At 40.2% G+C, this 21,782-nt stretch overlaps 1 protein-coding gene across 6 annotated transcripts in view; it reads right to left on the reverse strand.

The window, feature by feature from the left end:
- Positions 1-21,782, reverse strand: part of ATP11C (ATPase phospholipid transporting 11C) — a 177,386-nt gene that overhangs the window by 14,610 nt on the left and 140,994 nt on the right. For all 6 annotated transcript variants that reach the window (XM_040627861.1, XM_040627867.1, XM_040627888.1 and 3 more), the window contains exons 23-27: positions 20,285-20,344; positions 11,306-11,433; positions 6,307-6,442; positions 4,069-4,134; positions 1,798-1,901 (exon numbers count right to left, since the gene is read on the reverse strand). In XM_040627861.1, the coding sequence (XP_040483795.1) occupies positions 1,798-1,901; positions 4,069-4,134; positions 6,307-6,442; positions 11,306-11,433; positions 20,285-20,344 (494 nt within the window). The remainder of the gene's footprint in view (positions 1-1,797; positions 1,902-4,068; positions 4,135-6,306; positions 6,443-11,305; positions 11,434-20,284; positions 20,345-21,782) is intronic.

A 21,782-nucleotide genomic window follows, 5' to 3' on the forward strand; every position in this document is an offset into this window, starting at 1 on the left:
TTTCTTTCTTTCTTTCTTTCTTTCTTTCTTTCTTTCTTTCTTTCTTTTCTTTTCTTTTCTTTTCTTTTCTTTTCTCTTTTCTTTTCTTTGTTTGTTTCCCCTGCCCTGCAGCTCTAGATTTTTCTTTATCTTGACACCTATGGTGCTTTATGGGGGAAGAGCAAAAAACAAAAGCTATTATTCTTGGATTGGGTCTGGAGCTCAGAAATCATCATTCTCACTGCTAAACCCCAGAGGGGTGTGTCACAATGCCTCAGGGTTGAATGTGTCCAGAGGTAATAGCTGAAACCAGCATTTAGCTGAAATCTCACACAGTTTCTGGTCATATTTTGCTGGTTGCTTTGTAATTTTATATTCATGTAGTAGCTCAACTCAGCTCTACTTATGGATAGCACTACAGGCTACGAAATAAAAATAGATATATTTCATTTTTAGTAAGTATCGCTAATGACTAGAAAGAGGTGTAACAATATCTTAATCATTTAAAGGATTTATTTTAATCAATAAGGAATAGTCTGTGGTAAGAGAAACTAGTTTGCTAGAAACATTTTATTCTTGTGGAAATTTTGCATTAGTTCAGATGCTGATTACACAGATTTATAGACAGAACTATGGTGCTCTGGGCAGAGTTACAACTGTATATTACATTAGGTTAATCAACTTTGATTAATTTATATATTATTAAAGAAAACAGAGACTTCTGTCAGCTTCACTGCTTCAATAATTACCTCTATAGGTGCTCAATATATGCGTGATTACATTTTTTGGAACTGCTTAAGTGATTAGGTAGTTCATATTTTTATTTCTTAAGGCTTTTATTTAAAAAGCTTTTCAAAACAGTAAGAATTTTTTCTAATTAAGTCTCAAGGGATAATAAACACGGCCTCACATCTCCGTGATAACATGGAATGTTTTGTACCTGTGATTTTGCTCAAACCAGTGAGAAAATGTACTCCTAGAATCTCATTCTATGGCTTCCCCTAGCCATGCTCTCTGCTGCCGGCATCCTTGTCAAGAGAAGCCACTGATTAATGAAAACACCTACAATATTTAAAAACAAAATAAAGGCCTCTGGGAGTAAGAAAAGGAGATGACAATCTGACTTCTTTTCATTCCTTATAACTCTCCCAGTCACAGCTTCTGTGTCCTTCTCACTAGATCCTAATCTCCTAGAGGGAGGGGTACAGCCTATTCATCTTGGTTTCCCAGAGTGCCTCACACACAACAGATTCCGAATAAACATCTACCGAACCAAGATGAACTCAAGGAACTTTAAGGCCACACTGTAGAGTCTGCCTTTACCCCACCCCAAACAATAAGACGTGATTTTAAGATATAACCCTCTGAATATTAAGTGGTATATATTCTTTCCTTGAGCACAAGTATAGTGACAAGATTGACAGTAATATACCATAAAGAGAATAGAATCCAAATGGATAATAGTGTATCTACCGGCCACCGTGTCCTGTAGAAACTTCAGAGGATGAATATTTCCACTGGAAACCACACGAAGGGCTAGAACCTGCAGTTTCACTTCACAGAGAGATGTTTACATACCTTCAAGTGGAAAGATTTGGGCAGGGGCTACTAGAAAGGAGGACTTTTGAATGACTTGTATAAGTCGATATACTTGCATTTGAAATCTTACCTGAAGTTTACTTCCAGCCCATTAATATTAAAGACCTGCCATCTTATATAATCAACACTTTAAAAGTATAATTAATGTTTGCACAATGTACATATACATATATCTACTTTGTTATTTTACATATTACTCACACATGTTCAGCTGCTTACCAAATAATTCCTCCCCAGAAGAATGAGAAAAATACATAAAAGGCTAAAGAACCCCAAATCACAAAGTGATTTATCCATGTCCAGAAACGAGTATCCAAGGCGAGCTGAAAAGATACAACACAGGAGACTTCATGATGGGTACAACCTACACCAGGCAGTAAGTACACTATGCTGAGAACTTGCATACAATATGATACCTATGGGAGGATCTCACTTGGGCCAGGCAACTAGAAGAGAGGGAAACTAAAAGAAGAATAGAACCCAGACTTTTCAAAGGGCTAGGCTAAGAACGAGCTAAGTTCTGTCCCAAGGCCTCTAGACCCAAGAGGACAGGCTTGGAGGTACGATCAAGCAAGTAGCTGGTAGGTAAGGGGCTGCAGAGGCCTCGCTACTGAAGGAAGGGCAGGCACTGAGGTAACTGTAATATCCTCAGACTGGAGCCCTAAGTCCTCAGGTAGTGGTGGCTGGGAAGCTGACGACAAAAGGAGAAGGCCTAGTTGGTGGAGGCAGGTATACTGAAAAGTAGTACAAGAGGGAAGGGTTAGTTAGCAACCATACGAAGGAGTCTTGATAGCTCAAACACAACAGATGGGGATTATTAAATGCAAAGGCAACCAGCTCCACACACCTGGCACCATGTAGCAATGAATCACGGGCCTGACTAGGTAGTGTGCCTTTCAACTGCAAAACCCTTATCTAATCCATTAAATTAATAACATTTTCAGTTGCCTTAGATTTTAATCCCTCCATGTTTCTGCCAGGGCTGATTGTTTCCTTAGATTGTGGCACCTGGGATTTTCAAATGCAATCTAAAAATAAAAAGTATGGTCTGTTCTGCTTGTTTAAAATTTCTGGGCCACATGGACCAATATCCAGGGCATTTGATTTTTGAAGAGGAGGTGGTGTCTCCGTTTTTTTTAACTTGCTGTGACACCCTGGTCCTTGACTCCCTGTTCTAAGTTTCTTGTTCATAAATAGGCTGTTGAGAACATTGTTAATATAGACCAGGCTTGAATTCCCACCTCTGGGCTGCTAGGGAGAGGGTCACGATAATATCCATCCAAAGATGAGAGAGTGAACGTCTTTTGAGGGACACATGAAAGATACTACAGTAAGGCCCACTTTAACTATGAAGGCTTTGGGGCCATAAGCAAGACCAGAGGAAACAAAGGCGGGGAGGCTTCCGTCTGAAATCCTGATCCTGTGAAACCTAATAATAAATAGCAACAACCAGCAACTATTGTTCTGATCACATTCTATGTGCCAGACACCACTCTAAACGCTTTATGTGTATTCACTAATTGACATCCCACCAAAAATCCTAAGAGAGGAAGGTACTACTTTTATCTCCATTTCACAGAAGAAGAAATGAGGGTACTGAGAAACAAAGTCACTTGCCCAAAAATAGCAGCTAGTAAGTGGCTAAATGGAGATGAATTGTAACATTTTCTTTTGCAGTCCTACAATATTACTGAAATAGTAGATGAAAAATGCAAACATATGTTAGTTCTATTTGGTATGACAAATGCATCAGGAATAAAAACTTAGAGAGGAAACGATTAGAGGTTCTTTGTCAGTCATACTTCTGGAATTCTAGTTCCACTGAGCATACTGGAATTCATTTACTCATTCTCAGATTCCACGTGAAGTGTTTATTACTGGACTGATCATCAAAAGAATTTGATTATGCTTTCAAGTATATTACATAACTGCATGTTAATGCCAATGATTCTTGTATGTTACCTGCTGCATATTGTTATGCATTTCATCACTAATATGGATAAATTTCAGTGATAAATACATTATATAAAATTTCATCTCTACTGAGCTCTTTTGCACACATATCTTGCTCCTGGATACCTACTCAACTGTCTTAAGTACTCCCATTCCTTTGAGGCCTGGTGTTTGTAAACAGATACATAATCTTAAAAACTATTCAAGTACTTAACATGGAAACACAAAACACACACACACACTCACAGCCTATTTATATACTACTTATACTGTCTTGAAGAAAGAAGAGGCAGATTTTCAACATAACTATGGTGGACGAATTTTTCAAAAAATGAGACAAAAAGGATAGACAATATTCTGGAAAAAATGGATCACAAATAGCATGCCAATGTCTAAATATCTAACATCATACATATTTCAGTAAGCATTCAGACTTGAATAACACCTGCAATACAATAGTATGAAACCAGAATAGTTTGAGACCAGAAAGAATTACAAAAATGGCATTAAATATATTTGAATAAATAAAAATCTAACCTTCAGAGTTACAGTGAATACTAAGACTGTAAAAACAATGGTTCCAAAAGTCCAGTTTCCATATACCTGAAAAACATTTAACAATTACATGCACCATGAATACACAAGCCTGCTTACGAAAATAAAAAGGCAAATTTAATCTTGGGTGTAACTGCTAAAGATTTGCATATAAAATATTGAGGGAAATATCTGATCAAAAGATCAGGCCAAAATGTTGGATTTTACTGTGACCCTAAATTTTCTTGGACAGCTACAACACACTTGCGGTTGGTAGGGTTTATTTCCATTACTCCATGTAGTACCGAACAGGGAACACACTGGTGTAATAAAGGCAGAAAAAAACCCCTATTCCACTAACAGTAATGTTCATCAAAACAAGTCATTTGAATGATTCATGTCTCTAAAGAGTTTGATATGGGCTTTCTCTGTAATAAAGAACTAAAGCTCTCAAATGAGGGCTAATTTGTAGACAAAGGGGCTCACATTTTAAAAATAGAGTCTAATTTTTTTGGCGGTAAATATCAGAGCAGTCAGCATGTGCACATCAAAGAAAAGCAGAGAGCATGTACAAGTCCATAACTATGGCAATGAATGGCACATATGCTTACCAAATGCTGTCAAGATCTGAATGCATAACATTAAAACAGAAAATGAAATGTAAAACGTTTTAAAAGAACAATAAAAAAAATTAACAGAAGCGAAAAAAAAAAGGATCTGATCAAATCATACATGGTGTTGTTTAATCGCTGATAGCAGTTCTTACACTTACTGTAATTTTAGCAAACATTTAGAAGGATGGTGACATATACGGTCAAGTCTAATTTGGTTTTCACAAACTCAAAATGGGTGATGGATAAGACACAGGCTGGGGAAGTACTACATCTGTATTTCCTCCACAGTTACTCAGTGACTAATACTTTTTTTTAAGTAACCTTTACGCCCAATGCCCAACGTGGGGCTCGAACTCACGACCCCGAGAACAAGAGTCACATGCTCTACTGACTGAGTCAACCAGGTGCCCCCAGGGGATTAATAATTTCAAGGGAGTCATATTAAACCGACTTGTGTTAGTCCAAATTAGAAAGGTTTTGGCCTGTAGTAACCTAATTTCAAAGTAGCATTCACATTCATTGGGCCTATTACTTCTTCAACAGATGTTGACTGTATAGGTTCTGGACAGAGTTACTGTACTCAGTAAATCATTTTTGAACCTTAGCTTTGCTTCACATTATAATGATAAAGAATGAGTAACCATTAAACAGGAAGTCCAGAAATAGCAAAGAATGAACGTAGTGAAAGCACAGGTGAAATGGTGGGCTCGAGCCTCACCGTGTGGCCGTGGCAAGACCTCGCCCCACCAGCGGTGCTCTCCCAGAACATAGCCAGGGGAAAATCATCCCACTGCAGGCGCTGATTTATGTACTCACTTGCTAGGAAGGCACTGGTAGGATGAGGATAGTCTTTTTGGAAAACACTATGCTTCCACGGGGAAGGGAAGGAAATTCCATCTCTTTAACTATCGGGCAAACACGGCAAAGATATGGTAGCTACACCCTTCAACTCCAAGCACGAAAGGCCACTAACCATAGGAAGGGAGTGGGGCCAGACTTTACTTTTAAAACAGGAAAAGTCTTGGGGAGCCTGACTGGCTCAGTCAGTAGACCATGCGACTCTTGATCTTGGGGTCCTGAGTTCAAGCCCCATGTTGAGGGGTACAGTTGACTTAAAAAAAAAAAAGGGAAAGTATAGGGGTCTAAATTCTGAAGTCCTAAGAACTCTGTTCGTCTATTAAAAATTACAGCCAAGTTAAGCTTCCAGAAGGTTTGCACGTAAGCTCTCTAGTTAGCCATGCACACGGGAAGTGGTTTCTTTTTTAAATTATTATGTTCAATTAGCCAGCATACAGTACATCATTAGTTTTTGATGTAGTGTTCAACGACTCATTAGTTGCATATCACTCCCAGTGCTCATTACTACACATGCCCCCCCTTAATGTCCATCATTCGGTTACCCCATCCCCCCACCCCCCTCCCTTCTGTAACCCTCAGTTTGATCGGGAAGTGGTTTCTTACTTCAATACTTCTGTTGTTCTAAAAAAGTTCTAAGAAATAAATGCTGCCCTTAAGAAAAAGTTTACAAAATTATTACAGCTAGATTGTATGTATGATAAATCCAGTGCCTATAGATAAAAAATAAACCATGCTTACAATACCAAGATGTAATGAAATATTTTTTTACCTTTGCATTTTCTTCTAGGGATGAAGTCTGAAAAAGAAAGTAAGTCCCAAAGAAGAACACTGTCCCTTCAAATGCAGCTAGAAACGTCCAATATAAGAAGGGTCCCAACTGTAGCATGGCATTGCCAGAAATTTTCCTATTGAGAAATGGAAAAAGAAACCACAGGTTAATGAATCTCTGTAGGCTGTCTACTTAAAGATCCAGTGAAATGCCAAACGTGCATATAGGTGTGACCCTGTTATCATGAAGAGGGTACCCCAGAGGGACTGGAGAGCCATACTGAGCCACAGGTTCATCTCCGTGCAATTGTTTCTAGACTGAGTAAATAGTCAAAGCACTAAGTTTAAAACTCTGGCCACTGACAACAATAACATCATCAAAAATAATTAACTCCCATTTATTGAGTACTAGGTCAGTAAACCGGGTTAAGAGATTTATATATATTGTCCGTTTCTATCCGCATAAAAACCACACGAGACAGGTACTTTTGTCAGTCCCATTTACAAATAATGAGCCTCCAAAAGATGGATCAGAATGGTTCCCAAACTACGATGCACACTGCAATCACTTGGGGATCTTTAGAAACACTGATGCCTGACTCCCACCCTCAATCTGATTTAACTGGCATGAGGTGTAATCTGGGCATTAAGAGATTTCTGAAGCTCCCCAGGTGACTCCAGTGTGCAGTAAATTTAGAAACACCAGCGTAGCAGCACGCCCGAGTCATTCAGTTAGTAAGGGGACGTGCTGGTATACAGCCACAGACTCATCTGCCTTCAAGTCATATGCATATGCTCTCAACTGAGCTACCACGGCTTTTCCAACTACAATTGCTAACATATTTCTTTTAATCAAGATTTCTTCTTGGGAATGTAACCTTTTTTAGGCCTCAGGGTACCCTTTATATTTTTTTCAATTGAGTCAAATAATGTTTCAAGCTGTGTAGTCATGTTTTCATAAATGGCAGGTGGATCAAAACTTTAAACTCTGTTAAAATAACACAATCTTCTCGGCACAAGTTGGAGTGTTAAATATGGCTACTAATTCTAATGGAGCAGAGCTGCAGGAAGAAGATGGGTTTGTGCAAGGAATTCTTTTGGCTTCCATATCAAATTGCCTTTTTTTTTTTTTAAGAAAGAGAGTGTGGGGCAGGGAGAGAGAGAATCTTAAGCAGGTTCCATGCTCTGTGAGGAGCCGGACATGGGGCTTGATCTCACGACCCTGAGATCATGACCTGAGCCGAAATAAGTCGATCACTTAACCGACTGAGCCACCCAGGCGCCCCTCAAGTTGTTCTTAACATTTATCAGAAGGTAGGTAATCACTGATACAGCACACTGTTGCCGATACCACACAGCACATCACTTGGCTTTATCGAATAAGAAACACCTTTATAATGTAAATGCAAGTGATCCTTGTTCACTTGGTATTGAGTACTGTGGGGATTGCCGAAAACATGGCAATTATGTAACTTTTACCTACCAGGACTTCTAGGTGCATGAAGGAATTTGAAATCTGGGGGATGCATAATGCAATGTGTTGCTGTTTGCCCCAGAAAAACTGCAGGAGCAAAGAGGTGGCTGCTTCTCTGAGAAGAAACAAGCTCTCCCCACACACAATAAGTCACATTCTCAAGGCAACTGGGAGCCACAGGGAAGGCACCTTCCTAAAGATTCTTGCGATGAGTGCCCAGCAACTGCCAGCCCCGGAAGCTTTTGCGAGTCATTGAATTTGGGCTGAAGCAGGAGTGGATCCTGTCTTACTGGACTGTCTCTGGGAGTACACTACACACCGTGAGACGAAGGGGAGGGGATCATGGTATGCTGGGTGATATGCGAGGCTTTCTAGCTGCCCTCAAATGAATGACAAAGCTGTTGGAAACTCAGAGTATGACAGCCACCATGAAGGAGAACACGAGAGAAAATGAAGATTTGGGGGTAGTTGCCCCGAAGAACAGGCCCAAGCACCTGCCTATGACGGGAAGTGGCAGGTGTACTGGAATCTTTCTTTCGCCTTTTAAAGCTGTAGAAGAAACAAACTATGCCTCTTCCCTCTACAGAAGAACGACAGTTTACTATTTAAATTTCTCTTAGAAGCATGAACATATCCGAATAGACCGTTTCGTGTCACAATATTTGGGAAGTGCCCGAGTCACTATGTCCCGGCAGGTGAAATTTGTAGTATGTCACACGATGCCAGCCGTAATATTAAGCGGTACGGCTGCAGACAGGGCCACAGAGGATGACTAGGGCTTCATGTTTCCAAAGGAATAATCGGGGTAACAGAGCAATCTACAGTACAGGTGCCGGCGGAGGTCAGCGTCTCATGGCTTTCCTTCAGTCAGGTGTAGCAAGTAAGACCCTCTACGGAAAATCACCTGTGACCTACACCTGTCATTCCCTAACTAAAACTTCACGGACACCCTTAAAATAATTTGTACTCAATAGCTTTCTTCAGGTTTTCAACATTCTTAATGTATGAGAGCGCTCAGCATAGCCCTGAAGTTACGCGGAGGAGGGTGTTAGAATAAGATTAATAGCTCCCATCTACTTGAAAACGATGTGCCAGGGACTGTTTTAAATTGTTTTACATGTAGTCACTCATTTAATCCTCGCAAGAACACCGTGATTGGCTGCTACTGTTACCCATATTTTACCGAAGGTGAAACTGAGGCACAAGACAAAGTCACATGTTAGCAAGAAGCAGAGCCGGGACTGGAGTGCAGGAAGCTAGCTGGAGCTCTCGGTGGGACTGAATGGGAGGGATTTTGCTCCCTGCCGCCAAAATCCCACCTTAGCCAGAGCAGCCGCACTACTGGACTTCACTGTGACTGTTGTCTGGAGACAGAGCACTGCTGCTCAGTGTTTGAAAACCTCCAGCCAGCTGGAAAGTACACGGGGCTAGTCATCAGGGGGACTCCATTCCCATCTTGATTTGGCCTCTAGTTACACCATGTGTCCTTAGGTCAGTCATTTCTGGGCCCTGGTTGCTCATTTAAAAAGAGAGAGCATGCAAACTGATGCTCTGTAAGATTTCTCCTAGGCCTTCGATGATTCCCCTCTACATCTAACTATCCCCTTGCCACAAATACAGGGAAAAGCGGAACACGCTAATGCCAGAAAAATGCTGTCAGCAAACTCCAGTTTGGGGAAAAGTCTGCAAGATAAATGACCCAGTTTTGTCAACAAATAAATTTCCAGGTTAACCTACAGGTTAAAACACATGGACTTTATATTCTGATTCAAACAGGCATGCTATAAAGAGAAATGAGTCAATGTGGGGGCGCCTGGGTGGCTCAGATGGTTAAGCATCTGCCTTCAGCTCAGGTCATGATCTCTGGGTTCTAGGATGGGACCGAGCCCCATATGGGGCTCTCTACTCAACGAGGAGTCTGCTTCTCCCTCTCCTTTTGCCCCTCCCCACCATTCATGCTCTTTCCCTCCCAAATGAAATAAATAAAAAATCTTAAAAAAAAAAAGAAAGAGTCAGCTGGAGAAATCTGAACCTTGACTGGATGTCTGATAATATCATGGACTTGTTAAAGTTTTAGGGATGATAGGGTACTATTATTTTTTTAAGTTCTTTAAGAGAAACTTACTGAAATAACTATCTTATATAATGTTTAGTATTTAGTAAAAATAAGCCTAAGTCTGTAATAGAGGAAACAGGGTTATTCATGAACTAGGACAGACCCTGAACTGATAATTATTGAAGCTGAGTAGTGAGGATAGGGAAGTTCACTTTATTACTAGTATTTTTTTTTAAAGATTTTATTTATTTATTTGACAGAGAGAGAGAGAGAGACAGCAAGAGAGGGAACACAAGTAGGGGGAGCGGGAGAGGGAGAAGCAGGCTTCCCGCTGAACAGGGAGCCTGACGCGGGGCTCGATCCCAGGACCCTGGGATCATGACCTGAGCTGAAGGCAGATGCTTAACGACTGAGCCACCCAGGCGCCCCTATTACTAGTATTTTTGCTACTACTGTGCATGTCTGAAATTTTCAATTTTTCCGTCTTTAAAATAATGACAGATTTTATAAAGCTGGTTAAGTCTAGCAATTACTAAATGTAAGTTTAAAGAAATCCCTTAAATTTGTGCACCTTCACTTCATACAAATAAACCACCCGCGTCGCTCTCTTGCACTTGCTATCCACTATTTAGCAATGCTTATCATCTGCTATAAATTAACATCTTCATCCTTAGGTGTAGGCTTAACTTATAAAAATCCAACAAAATCATGCATTAAGCAACTGGCCAAGTGCCCCATCCATACAGAAAAACATCCATTTACAACTGACACAAAATGGATGTAACGGCTTGATGCGTTCATTATTTTCTCCAGCAATACGGTCTTAGAACAGGGCTAACAAAGTAGAGGAGCCTATGCTTCTGGGGCAGTTGAAGTGTCGGAGCACCTGGGTGGCTCAGTCGGTTAAGCAACCAACTTCTGGTTTCAGCTCAGGTTATGATCTTGGGGTCATGAGACTGAGCCCCACGTTGGGCTCCACACTCACTGAGTCCACTTTGGATTCTCTCCCTCTGCCCCTGCCCTCACTCACATGTGTGTACACGTTCTTTCTCTAAAATAAATCAATAAAATCTTAAAAAAAATAAAAGAGAAAGTCTAACATAATATCAGTTCAACCCATTATAGGTAGGAATCAATACTCTATAAATCTTTGTGTGTGTCCTTTTTTCTTTTTTGGTAGTTAAAATAGTGTGCCTTCCTGTGAGACTCCAGAACTCTATGACAACGTAGGTTCACGTTTTAGGAATTAGTAGATTTTCAACTAGATGGTTCACACATATTCATGGACAGGACCTACATCTAGGACACAGATCATTTTCCTATTGAATCGTACGGTTTAAGTAGCTCAAAATTCAGAACAGAACCATGTAATCCAATCAGGTGGGCAGCTGTGTCCTTCCTATCAGTGGATGAAACGAAACCCACGATTTTGAAAGTCTGACATGGTTTTTAACTCTATGTTCTACTTACATATACAATCGGGGATCTGAGGTCAGAGTGTCAATGTTGATGTGCTGCTCCAGCAGACTGTAGGCCAGGATGGGCAAGGATGTGAAGCAGATATTGTACATTGTCAGGTAAGCAGCATCATACAGTGGCTGAAAGGACAAACAAGAGAAGAAAATATGAATGTGTTTGCAAAAATCACAAGCTGAAACAAGACACTTTCCTCTCACGCTTGTTGTGATAGCAAAAGAAGTTAATACATAAGGTCACTCTCACTGATAATTACAGAAAAGAAATTAACATATTGTGATGTGTCGTATTAATATATCCTCCCTTTACATAGGCTCTTATTCAGAATAAGGTCTATTTCTAACAAATATTTACTAATAGATTTTGAAAAGATCTTTCAGTGAACAAAGACGAATGAAATACAAGCCTGGAATCCCTCAGGGAAACTGAGCATAGGTAGTGGCCAGCCTGTGTCATAGTGGTTTAGTTGTTAATATTTTACATGGTTTTCAGTATCACTATCAACCTTCTCTAGGTTCTATTTATGACACTGAATGTGGCTATTTACTAAGGATTAAATAAATGTATTTACAAAAACAAAGCTAAAAATATGTACACAGGCATGACTTCCCTAGGCTCCAGACCAAAATTTCCACCTTTCTGCTGGCTGTCCCACAGGCATCTGCAACTGAAAATGTCTAAAACCAAACTCATTCACTTTCCCCTTAAATCTGCTTTCTCCTATGTTCTCTCCCTCAGTGAACAGCCCCCACCATGTGGCAACCTGAGTAGCTATCTTGGTGCCTGGCACCACCTGGGCGCTCAAGAAATATTTTGAAATGAGTGATTGTCCTATCTCACTAGCCATTTCTTCTTAGTCTCCTACTGCCTGAGCCCTCTGTTGGAGTGTTCCAGCGCTCAGTGTTTGGCACTTCATACTCACTCCCTAGGTAATCTCACCAGTTACGTGTTTTAATACCATCCATTCACCGAACATTCCCAAATATTTATCTCTGGCCCAGACCTGTCCCCACATATCCAGTTACCCACTTGTTACCTCCTGGAAATGTATTTCAAACCTACATCCAGAACTGAACTCCTGACCTGCCCTTAGCTCAAACCGGCTCCTCTTGAAGTATTCCCCATCTCAGGAAAGGGCAACTAAACCTTGGTGATCAAGCAGAACCAAAATCTTGGATGCATCCTTGACTCTTCTCTTTTTTCACACCCACATCCAGTCAATTAACAAGTGTTTACTGGCTCTACCTTCAAATATATTCAGAATCAGATCACTTCTCAGCATCTCCACAGTTACCTCCCTGCAAGCTTCCTAAATGGCTCCCTACTTCTTCCCCTTGACCTACGGTCCACACAATGGCCCAAGCAGTTCTGTCTGAAAGTCAGTCAAATCAAGTCACTGTTTTGTTCAAACTCTGCAGTGGATTCCTTTATCTCTGAAAGTTAAAAAAAAAAAAAGTTCCTACAAAGGGGTGGCTATACAGTCCCACTTGATCTGGCTTCTTCTACCTGTCTGGCCTTATCTCTTAGCTCTCTCCCACTCCAGCAGCAGTGCCTTCCTCACTGTACCTCCAACGCGTCAGGCACACTCCTGATTTAGGACTTCCTTTGACCTGGCTGTTGCCCCTGCCTGGAACACTTTCCCTTCAGATATCCTCATGGATTACGCCCTCACTCACAAGTATCAGCGCAAACGTCACCTTCTCAGAGAGACCAGCCTTGATTTAAAGTTGCCGCTCCCTTTCTCATGGACACATTTCTCCTGTTATCTTGTTTTTTATTTTCCTATAGGACCAATCACCTTTGATCTTATGTTATACATTTATTATTTTTACTGTCTCTCTTTACACTAGAATTCAAGCTCTATGTGGGCAGGGATTTTTATTTACTTTATTGACAGGCATAACTTGAGAAAAGCAAGGCAGCGCCCCATATCCAGACTGTCCTGGCACTCGCAAGCTAGGCACTGGTGTTCTCCTGTCGAACACGAACAATTTCATAGAATAACAACATGAAATAAGGCTATTCTGTCACCATGACGGATCAAGACAAGAACATGACCACTCCATAATCACGCTGAACACAGAATATGAATATTGTCCAAATCAGAACATTAACCAATATCCCTGTTCTAGTGAATAGGGGTGACTGTTGTTTCTTGACCAATGACACCAGTAGCCTCCGAGTCTTCAATCCTCCTGGTAAGATGTACTGAAATGCTTACCCCCACCTACTGACAGCATCCAATCAAGAGGAAGCCCCCCATCTTAAACTTTTCCCCAAATGGCCTAATTCAAGCTCAAATCTTTTTTTTTTTAAGGATTTTATTTTTAAGTAATCTCTACACTCAACACAGGGCTCGAACTCACAACCTCAAGATCAAGAGTTGCACACTCTGACAGAGTCAGTCAGGTGTCCCAAGCCCAAATCTAAGATTTTTCTAATACTCTCTTCCTGAGAGGCTCCATTGTACCTCATGTTGTTTCATTAACCTGTTCTGGTTTTTTTTGTTTGTTTCTGTATCATTTATTTCTGCTGTAATTTTCATTATTTCCCTTCTTTTGCTGGCTTTAGGCTTTATTTGCTGTTCGTTTTCTAGCTCCTTTAGGTGTAAGGTTAGGCTGTGTATTTGAGATTTTTCTTGCTTCCTGAGGTGGGACTCTATGGCAATATAATTCCTTGTTATGACGGCCTTTGCTGCATCCCAAAGGTTTTGGACTGTCATGTTATCATTTCCATTTGCTTCCATGTATTTTTAAAAATTTCTTCTTTAATTTCCTGGTTGACCCATTCATTCTTTAGTAGGATGTTCTTTAACCTGCATGTATTTGTGGTCCTTTCAAATATTTTCTTGTGGTTGACTTCAAGTTTCATAGCACTGTGGTCTGAAAATATGCATGGCATGATCTCAATCTTTTTGTACTTTCTGAGGCCTGTTCTGTGACCCAGTATGTGATCTATCCTGGAGAATGTTCCATGTGCACTCGAAAAGAATGTGTATTCTGTTGCTTTAGGATGAAATGTTCTGAATATATTTGTGAAGTCCATCTGGTCCAGTGTGTCATTCAAAGCCATCGTTTCCTTGCTGATCTTCTGCTTAGATGATCTGTCCATTGCTGTGAGTGGGGTGTTAAAATCCCCTACTATTATTGTATTACTGTCAGGGAGTTTCTTTACATTTATTATTGATTTATATATTTGGGTGTTCCCAAGCTGAGGACATATTTATAATTCTTAGATCTTTTTGATGGATATATCCCTTAATTATGATATAATGCTCTTTTCCATCTCTTGTTACAGTCTTTGTTTTAAAATCTAGTTTGTCTGGGGCACCTGGGTGGTGCAGTTGGTTAAGGGTCCGACTCTTGGTTTCGGCTTGTGTTGTGATCTCAGGGTCATGAGACTGAGCCCCAGGGCTCAGTGATCAGCACAGAGTCCACCTGGGACTCTCTCTCCCTCTCCTTCTGCCTCTCCCCGCCACGCTCTCTCTCATTCTCTAAGATGAATAAATAAATCTTAAAAAAAAAAAAATCTAGTTTATCTGATATAAGTATGGCTACTCTGGTTTCCTTTTGTCGTCCATTAGCATGTCAGATGATTCTCCATCCCCCCACTTTCTTTTCTTTTTTTTTTTTTTGAGAGAGAGTGTGAAAATGGGGGGGAGGGGTACAGGGAGAGGGAGAAAGAATCTTAAGCAGGCTCCACACCCAGTGTGGAGCCCGACATGGGGCTCGATCTCATGACCCTGAGATCATGACCTGGGCTGAAATCAACAGTCAGACACTTAACCAACTGAGCCACCCAGGCACCCCCATCCCTTCACTTTCAATCTACAGGTATCTTTAGGTCTAAAATGAGTCCCTTGTAAGCAGCATATAGATGGATCTTGTTTTTTATCCATTCTGATACCTATGTCTTTTGATTGGAGCATTCAGTCCATTTACATTCACAGTGATTATTGAAAGAGATGAGTTTAGTGCTATTGTGTCACCTGCAGAGTTGGTGTTTCTGGTGATGTTCTCTGGTCCTTTTTAGTCTTTGTTGATTTTGATCTTTTTTTTTTCTCTACTCAGTGAGTCCCCCTTAAAATTTCTTGCAGGGCTGATTTAGTGGTCATGAACTCCTTTAGTTTTTGTTTGTGTGGGAAATAATTTCTCTCTCCTATTATGAATGATAGCCTTGCTGGATAAAGAATTCCTGGCTGCATATTTTTCCCATTCAGCATGTTGAATATTTCCTGCCACTTCTTTCTGGCCTGTCACGTTTCTGTGGACAGACCTGCTGCAAACCTCATCTTTCTTCCCTTGTAGGTGAAGGACTTTTATCCCCCCTCACTGTTTTCAGGATTCTTTCCTTGTCTGTATTTTGTGAATTTGACTATGACATACCTTGGCTAGGGTCAGCTTTTGTTGAATTTAATGGGAGTTCTCTGTGGTTCTTGGATTTTGATGTCTGTGTCCTTCCCCAAATTAGGGAAGTTTTCAGCTATAATTTATTTGAATAAACCTTCCTCCCCTTTTTCTCTCTCTTCACCTTCTGGGACTCCTATGATACGAATGTTATGTTTTAATAAGTCACTTAGTTCCCTAAGCCTATGTTTGTGGTTCATTACCTTTCTTTCCCTCTTCTTTTCAGCTTCATTATTTTCAATAATTTTATCTTCTATATCACTGATTGACTCCTCCGCTTCATCCATCCTCATCTTTATGGTCTCCACTTGGGACTACATCTTGGTTATAGCATTTTTATTTTCGGCCTGACTAGATTTAAGTTCTTTTATCTCCATAGTAAAGGATTCTCTAGTGTCTTCTATGCTTTTTTCAAGCCCAGCTAGTATTTTATAATCATTTTTAAAAATTCTAGTTCAGACATCTTATTTGTATCTGTATTGATTAAATCCTAGCCCTGAGTTCCACTTCCTGTTCTTTCTTTTGGGGTGAATTTCTCCATCTTGTAATTTTGTCCAGAAAAGAAAGAAAACAAAAAACCCCACAAAAAAACAATAAAAAAGAAAAACCCAAAAAATCCAAAACTCTCCCCAAAAACCTAGATCCTGGGTGTGTTTTGGTCTGGTGGTTAAAAGACTCTAGATCCCAAAGTTATTTAAATAAATAATAAAAATAAACAAAGAAATACAAAAATATAAAGCATATATAAATAAAAATTTTAAAAATTAATAAAAATTCTACAAAATAAATTGAAAAAATAAGAAAATAAATGAAAAATAATAAAAAAATAAAGAATAAAAAGTAAAAAGGAAGCTAGATCCTATTTTCCTCTAGAACTGAAGCTTTGCAGCACTTTATGAGCAGTAAACTTGGTGCAAGCGAGTTGTTTGTGCTGGTTTTCTGGGAGAGCAGCCTGTCATAATGATTCTCAGGTGGACTTGTCCTAGTGGAAATGCGCCTCCAGGGAGCAGGGGGGCGGGGCTTGGTGTAAGCAGCTCCAGATTCCACTAGGTGGTGCTGTTTTGCTCCCTGAAGGCTTTCAGCACGGATGGGTGGGATGAATATGGTGGTGCACCACTCTAGCCCCAGAGCTGAAAGTTCCTGGCCCCTCACTCCTCAGTGAGCCCTCATAGAAGAGCAGTCAATCACTCCTGTGTCCCTGATTTCCAGCAGAACCCTGCGTTCAACTGGTCTGTGTTCGAGCTTTTTTTTTCTTTAATCTCAGGCACACGACTGAGTTTCAAAACTCCAAATTTTAGGGACTACCACAGCACAGATGTGCATGGTTCTTCTGGGGGAGGGTCTTGCCACACTTTTGGTGGTTGCCAGCCCCTGCCAGGAAAGCGGTCACACAACCGTGCAGGGGTTCGCAGTATATGGCAAAACAGAGCAGAAAGCTGGCACCAAGACTCACTGTTCTCGCGACCCAGGGGATTTTCAGACCACCGTGTCAGTCCCGGGATTACGCCCTGCTTTGCTACCTGAGCACCTTTAAGCTGGGCACATCCTCCACTGTAGCTGACTTTGAAAAGTTCAGATTTTTGCACTCTGCCGCTTATGATACTTTGCAGTAGACTCTAGGCTCCCTCCCCGCCACTATATCCACAGCTGTATCTCCCCCAGTTCAACTCTCCGTACCTCCTACCTTCCAAAAGGTGTTTGCTTTTCTACTTGTGGACTTGCAGTTTTTGTTCTCTCAGACCCCCCTCTGGTTGATTTCTTGGGTGTTCAGAATGATTTGTAACTATGTAGCTGTGTTCAAGGGAAAAGACATACTTAGGGTCGCCCAAATGCTCCACCATCCCAACTCCTTCACGAAGATTTAAACTCAGCAAAAATTATCTACTGAATTGAAAAGAACCCCCAAATAGGTGTTTTGTTCCTTTTAATTTTCAAGGGAGAGGATTAGTTTGTTGGCACACAATACTATATTTTCGTCGGAAACTACCCCATTTTCACTAATGAGAAAATTGAAAACAACAAACAAACAAAAAGATTGCCTGGTGAGTAATTTAGTCTTGAATTTCACTCAAACAAAAGCAGCATCAATCTACTTTTGTTCCACTATGGGTACTTCGATGTTACATGAGAGATAATTGTAATTCTTAGATGCATAATTAGGAGACAGAATGTTCTCAAAACAAACAACAGGTTTAATTGATAATAGTTTCTTTCTTTTGATAAGTTTCTTATTAAACATGCTACAAATGATTTCTTTTCACATAGGAAAAAGACCAGTACTATCCTAGCTTTGCTAAAGAAAGAGTTGCTTTTGGCTTTAATTAAAAGAATCTGAATCCTGGTCCCATTTCTACATTCTCTGTAGCTTGCTCTCCAATTTCCAGGGTTGGAGAGAACATGTGATGTGGAGTTCAGCTGAAAAAGGCTGTCTCCCTGTATGTACTCTAAACAGATTTGCAATAATGGTTGCTACATCCAGCACTAGCACAAGGCCAAAGTAAAAAATAAAGGTACTGCACATCATGCCACCACCTCCGGGAGACCTTCTTTTTACCCCACACCTTTTCTCTAAGATGTCTAACAGCTCCCTCCCTCCTCTCCTTCAGATCTCTGCCCAAATGTCACCTCAGAGAGAACTTTCCAGATCATCTCTAAAACAGCAGACTTCTGCATTCATACTCTACCAGTTTATAATGCTTTACTACCTGACATTTGTATGACTGCAGTCTGTCCCCCTAACACCATACTGCAAACTCCATGGGGTAAGACTTTGCTTTGATCACTGTTATATCCCCGGCACTTAGCCTGGCATACAGTAGGCACTCAAGAGATACTCATTAAATGAATGAACCTACCATCTGAGCAACTGAGGAAGCCAAACATCAACTCCTATGGAAACCTCAACATCTAAGGTAATCTAAGCAGACCCCAGACAGACTAGGGTCTGAGTCTCATCTGGCTTTATAAGGAATAAGTCCCTTCTTCATACAACTTGTAAACACACTCTTTTCAAATTAAAAACGTTTTAACCAGATTAAGCCAATTTCCTCTTAGCACTTTGCTACAAAATTTGAAATGTCTTTTTATTTTTAAAAAGATTTTATTTAGGGGCGCCTGGGTAGCACAGTCGTTAATCGTCTGCCTTCCGCTCAGGGCGTGATCCTGGCGTTCCGGGATTGAGTCCCACATCGGGCTCCTCTGCTGGGAGCCTGCTGCTGTGTTCCCTCTCTCGCTGCTGTCTCTCTGTCACATAAATAAATAAAATCTTAAAAAAAAAAGATTTTATTTATTTGACAGAGAGAGGGAAGAAGAGAGTGAGAAAGAGAGAAAGTACAAGCAGGGGGAAGGGCAGAGAGGGAAAAGCGCGATGCAGGACTTGATCCCAGGACCCTGGAATCATGACCTGAGCTGACGGCAGATGCTTAACCCACTGAGCCACCCAGGCACCCCTGGAACGTCTGTTTAATACTTGCACTCATCCACGGAAGTGAGGAATATGAGACATTTCATCAGTAGTAATCTGAACGTTCAGACAAAGCAGATTCATCAGAATTTAGAAAACTCTCTGTAACTAATACTGTTAGTTTTGCATACAAGAAGGCCGCTGGCACTTCCTACAGCTGGTAGATGATTAATTCATAAAGCATCCTGCTGAACTGGCACCACGGACTTGGTGACATGGCACTGATGTAAGAGATAACGTACCAAATGAAGAGGCAAGTTCTAGGGAAAGAGAGCAGTCACTTCCCATTCAGAAGAATGCACTGTTAAAAATACTGCCATGAAATTAGGAAAAAAAAATCACTTCCTAGAAGGAGGAAGGAAGCATGCCTTGAAATTTAGAAACTGGGTTTCTAATGTCTGTGGCGATGCTACCATTAGCTCAGCTTGGCAAAATCACTGAATTCTCATAGATTAACTACAAAATATCTAAGTCATTGAGTAATACAGCTCCTGTATCGGGCTATACTTCCACTAGAAGCAACGCAAGATCCATTTCAGTTGTTAAAGCTATAAATGTGCATGCCTATCCCACCACTGATGTATCAAAATAACATCCTATTCTTTATGTAATAACAGATGTTCAGAAAACAATAAAGGACAAAAAATGTAGAGCTGCTCAAGTAATCCAAGGCTCTATCCAGGGATCATGGCTTCTTGGCCGGTTGAAATATCAACATTTTTCTAGAAAATCAACCTGAGAAACTGCAAAGGTGTGAGATTTTATTCGATGAAATATTAAACTACACCATTTTAGGATTATTGGAAAACATGGTTTATACTGAGTAAAAGAAATACTCTTAAGGTTATCTCAACTCCAAGAGGAGGCACCAAATAACTTTCAAGAAGAAAGTAATAAGAACATCACTAAAGCAAAGACATAAACATTTGCTCTTGTCAAAAACTAGGGCAAGAAGATCAACTGTTGAACCAAAAAATTAAAAAATAAAATAAAATTCTTTTACTTTGAACATACCTCTCTCATCTTTACAATCCAATACATAAAATGGTAATTTATTAATAGCCAACATAAAGTACATTATAACAAATAACTAGGGAAACAAACCTGTTGTGAGAATCCACAGAAGAACTGGTATAAAAATTGTGGCAAAATGAAACAAAGGTTCTGGAAAAAAATGTAAAAAAGAGTTAATGTTTTCACTTGAACTTTCTAAACTAACACAGGATACTGTACTCCAAATAGTCTACGGTCAATCCCAAGCCCTTCTAACACCACAACACAATAAATCTCTACTAGAGTTGTAAGCAAACAACTCAAAGACAAGTGATTAACTCGTGTGAATACCAACTTTTGCCTTACCAAGCAGAAAGAGGATCTCAGTTTAGGAGAACCTCTTGCTATTCTTCCTTGAGGGAAGAAATAAGTTCATACAAATACAAACATTTAGGTATTACCCCTTAAATGCCAATGTGATTTGCAATATCAACGTAAGGTAGACTGACATAAAGCTCCAAGTGTACGTTTCAAGTCAATTAATGCCAATAAACAGCGAGGATACTGTCACAGTATATGTTGACACTAACAGTATCAGCTGATGCTTTACTGTCTTTATTACTGCCTCATCAAACAACTGACATATTACGGATCACCCATTATTTGCAAAGATGGTATTGTGGGTAATACAAGAGAAAACAGAACAAAGCTTCTTACCCCCTAAGGGACTTATTTAATTGGGAGAACACTAAAAACAAACAGGAAAAAATATAAGCTGAGAATTCACAAGACAGTAAAAGCCACTAGGGAGGACTATAAATACTGAAATTAATGTCTTCAGGCAAAATCATCAGAACTAGTATTTTCAAATGAGTGCCATCTGTCAGGGTAGGATGGGACCTTATTTGAGTGCTGCTGTCACTTGTTCATGATGTCTCTGGACTTCTCTTTGGGTAGCTCTTCAAGAGCCCATTTTTGGGCTATGTCAGAACACTAGTCTCTTTCCTTCTGTCACATATTCTCACTTAGCTAATTTACCAGGCTAGGAGACTTGAAGCTGTTTTTAAAAATCCAATGTCTCCTCGAAGGATGAACATCTGCCATAACTGAGGATATTTAGGTAAATATACTACAGGCTCTGGAGGATGTTCCTAAAGAAAAATGCTATACATGTATTGAGTTAAGTCCTACAGCATCGGCGTGTCAGAGCTCCCAAGGTCATTTCTTGGAAGGGTGACACTTACGTGTATGCATCAATTTTGGTAGAATGTAAAACCATACTTAAAAAAAAAAGTGTTCTGAGGTTGGAGGAGGCAGTACTCAGTGGGGATTATGGGGGTGCTTTGTGGGAAGGGAAGGTCTGACTCTCCCACTAGAATGTAAGTCCCATGAGAACAGAAACTTTGCCTGTCTTATTCCATTATGAATCTTAAGGTCTTAAAACTGTGCTTGGCACACGGTAACACATTCAAATGTATCTGTTGAATGAATAAATAAATTATAACTTGAACAAGGTGTTAAAGATGGATAGGATATGTTGACAGCAGGAACCAAGGCAAGGGACATATATTTTAAACACAGAAGGTAGAACAGGGTCAGACCATGGGGT

This window comes from Ursus maritimus (assembly GCF_017311325.1).
Source record: "Ursus maritimus isolate PB19 chromosome X unlocalized genomic scaffold, ASM1731132v1 scaffold_X1, whole genome shotgun sequence".
Taxonomy (NCBI): Eukaryota; Metazoa; Chordata; class Mammalia; order Carnivora; family Ursidae; genus Ursus; species Ursus maritimus.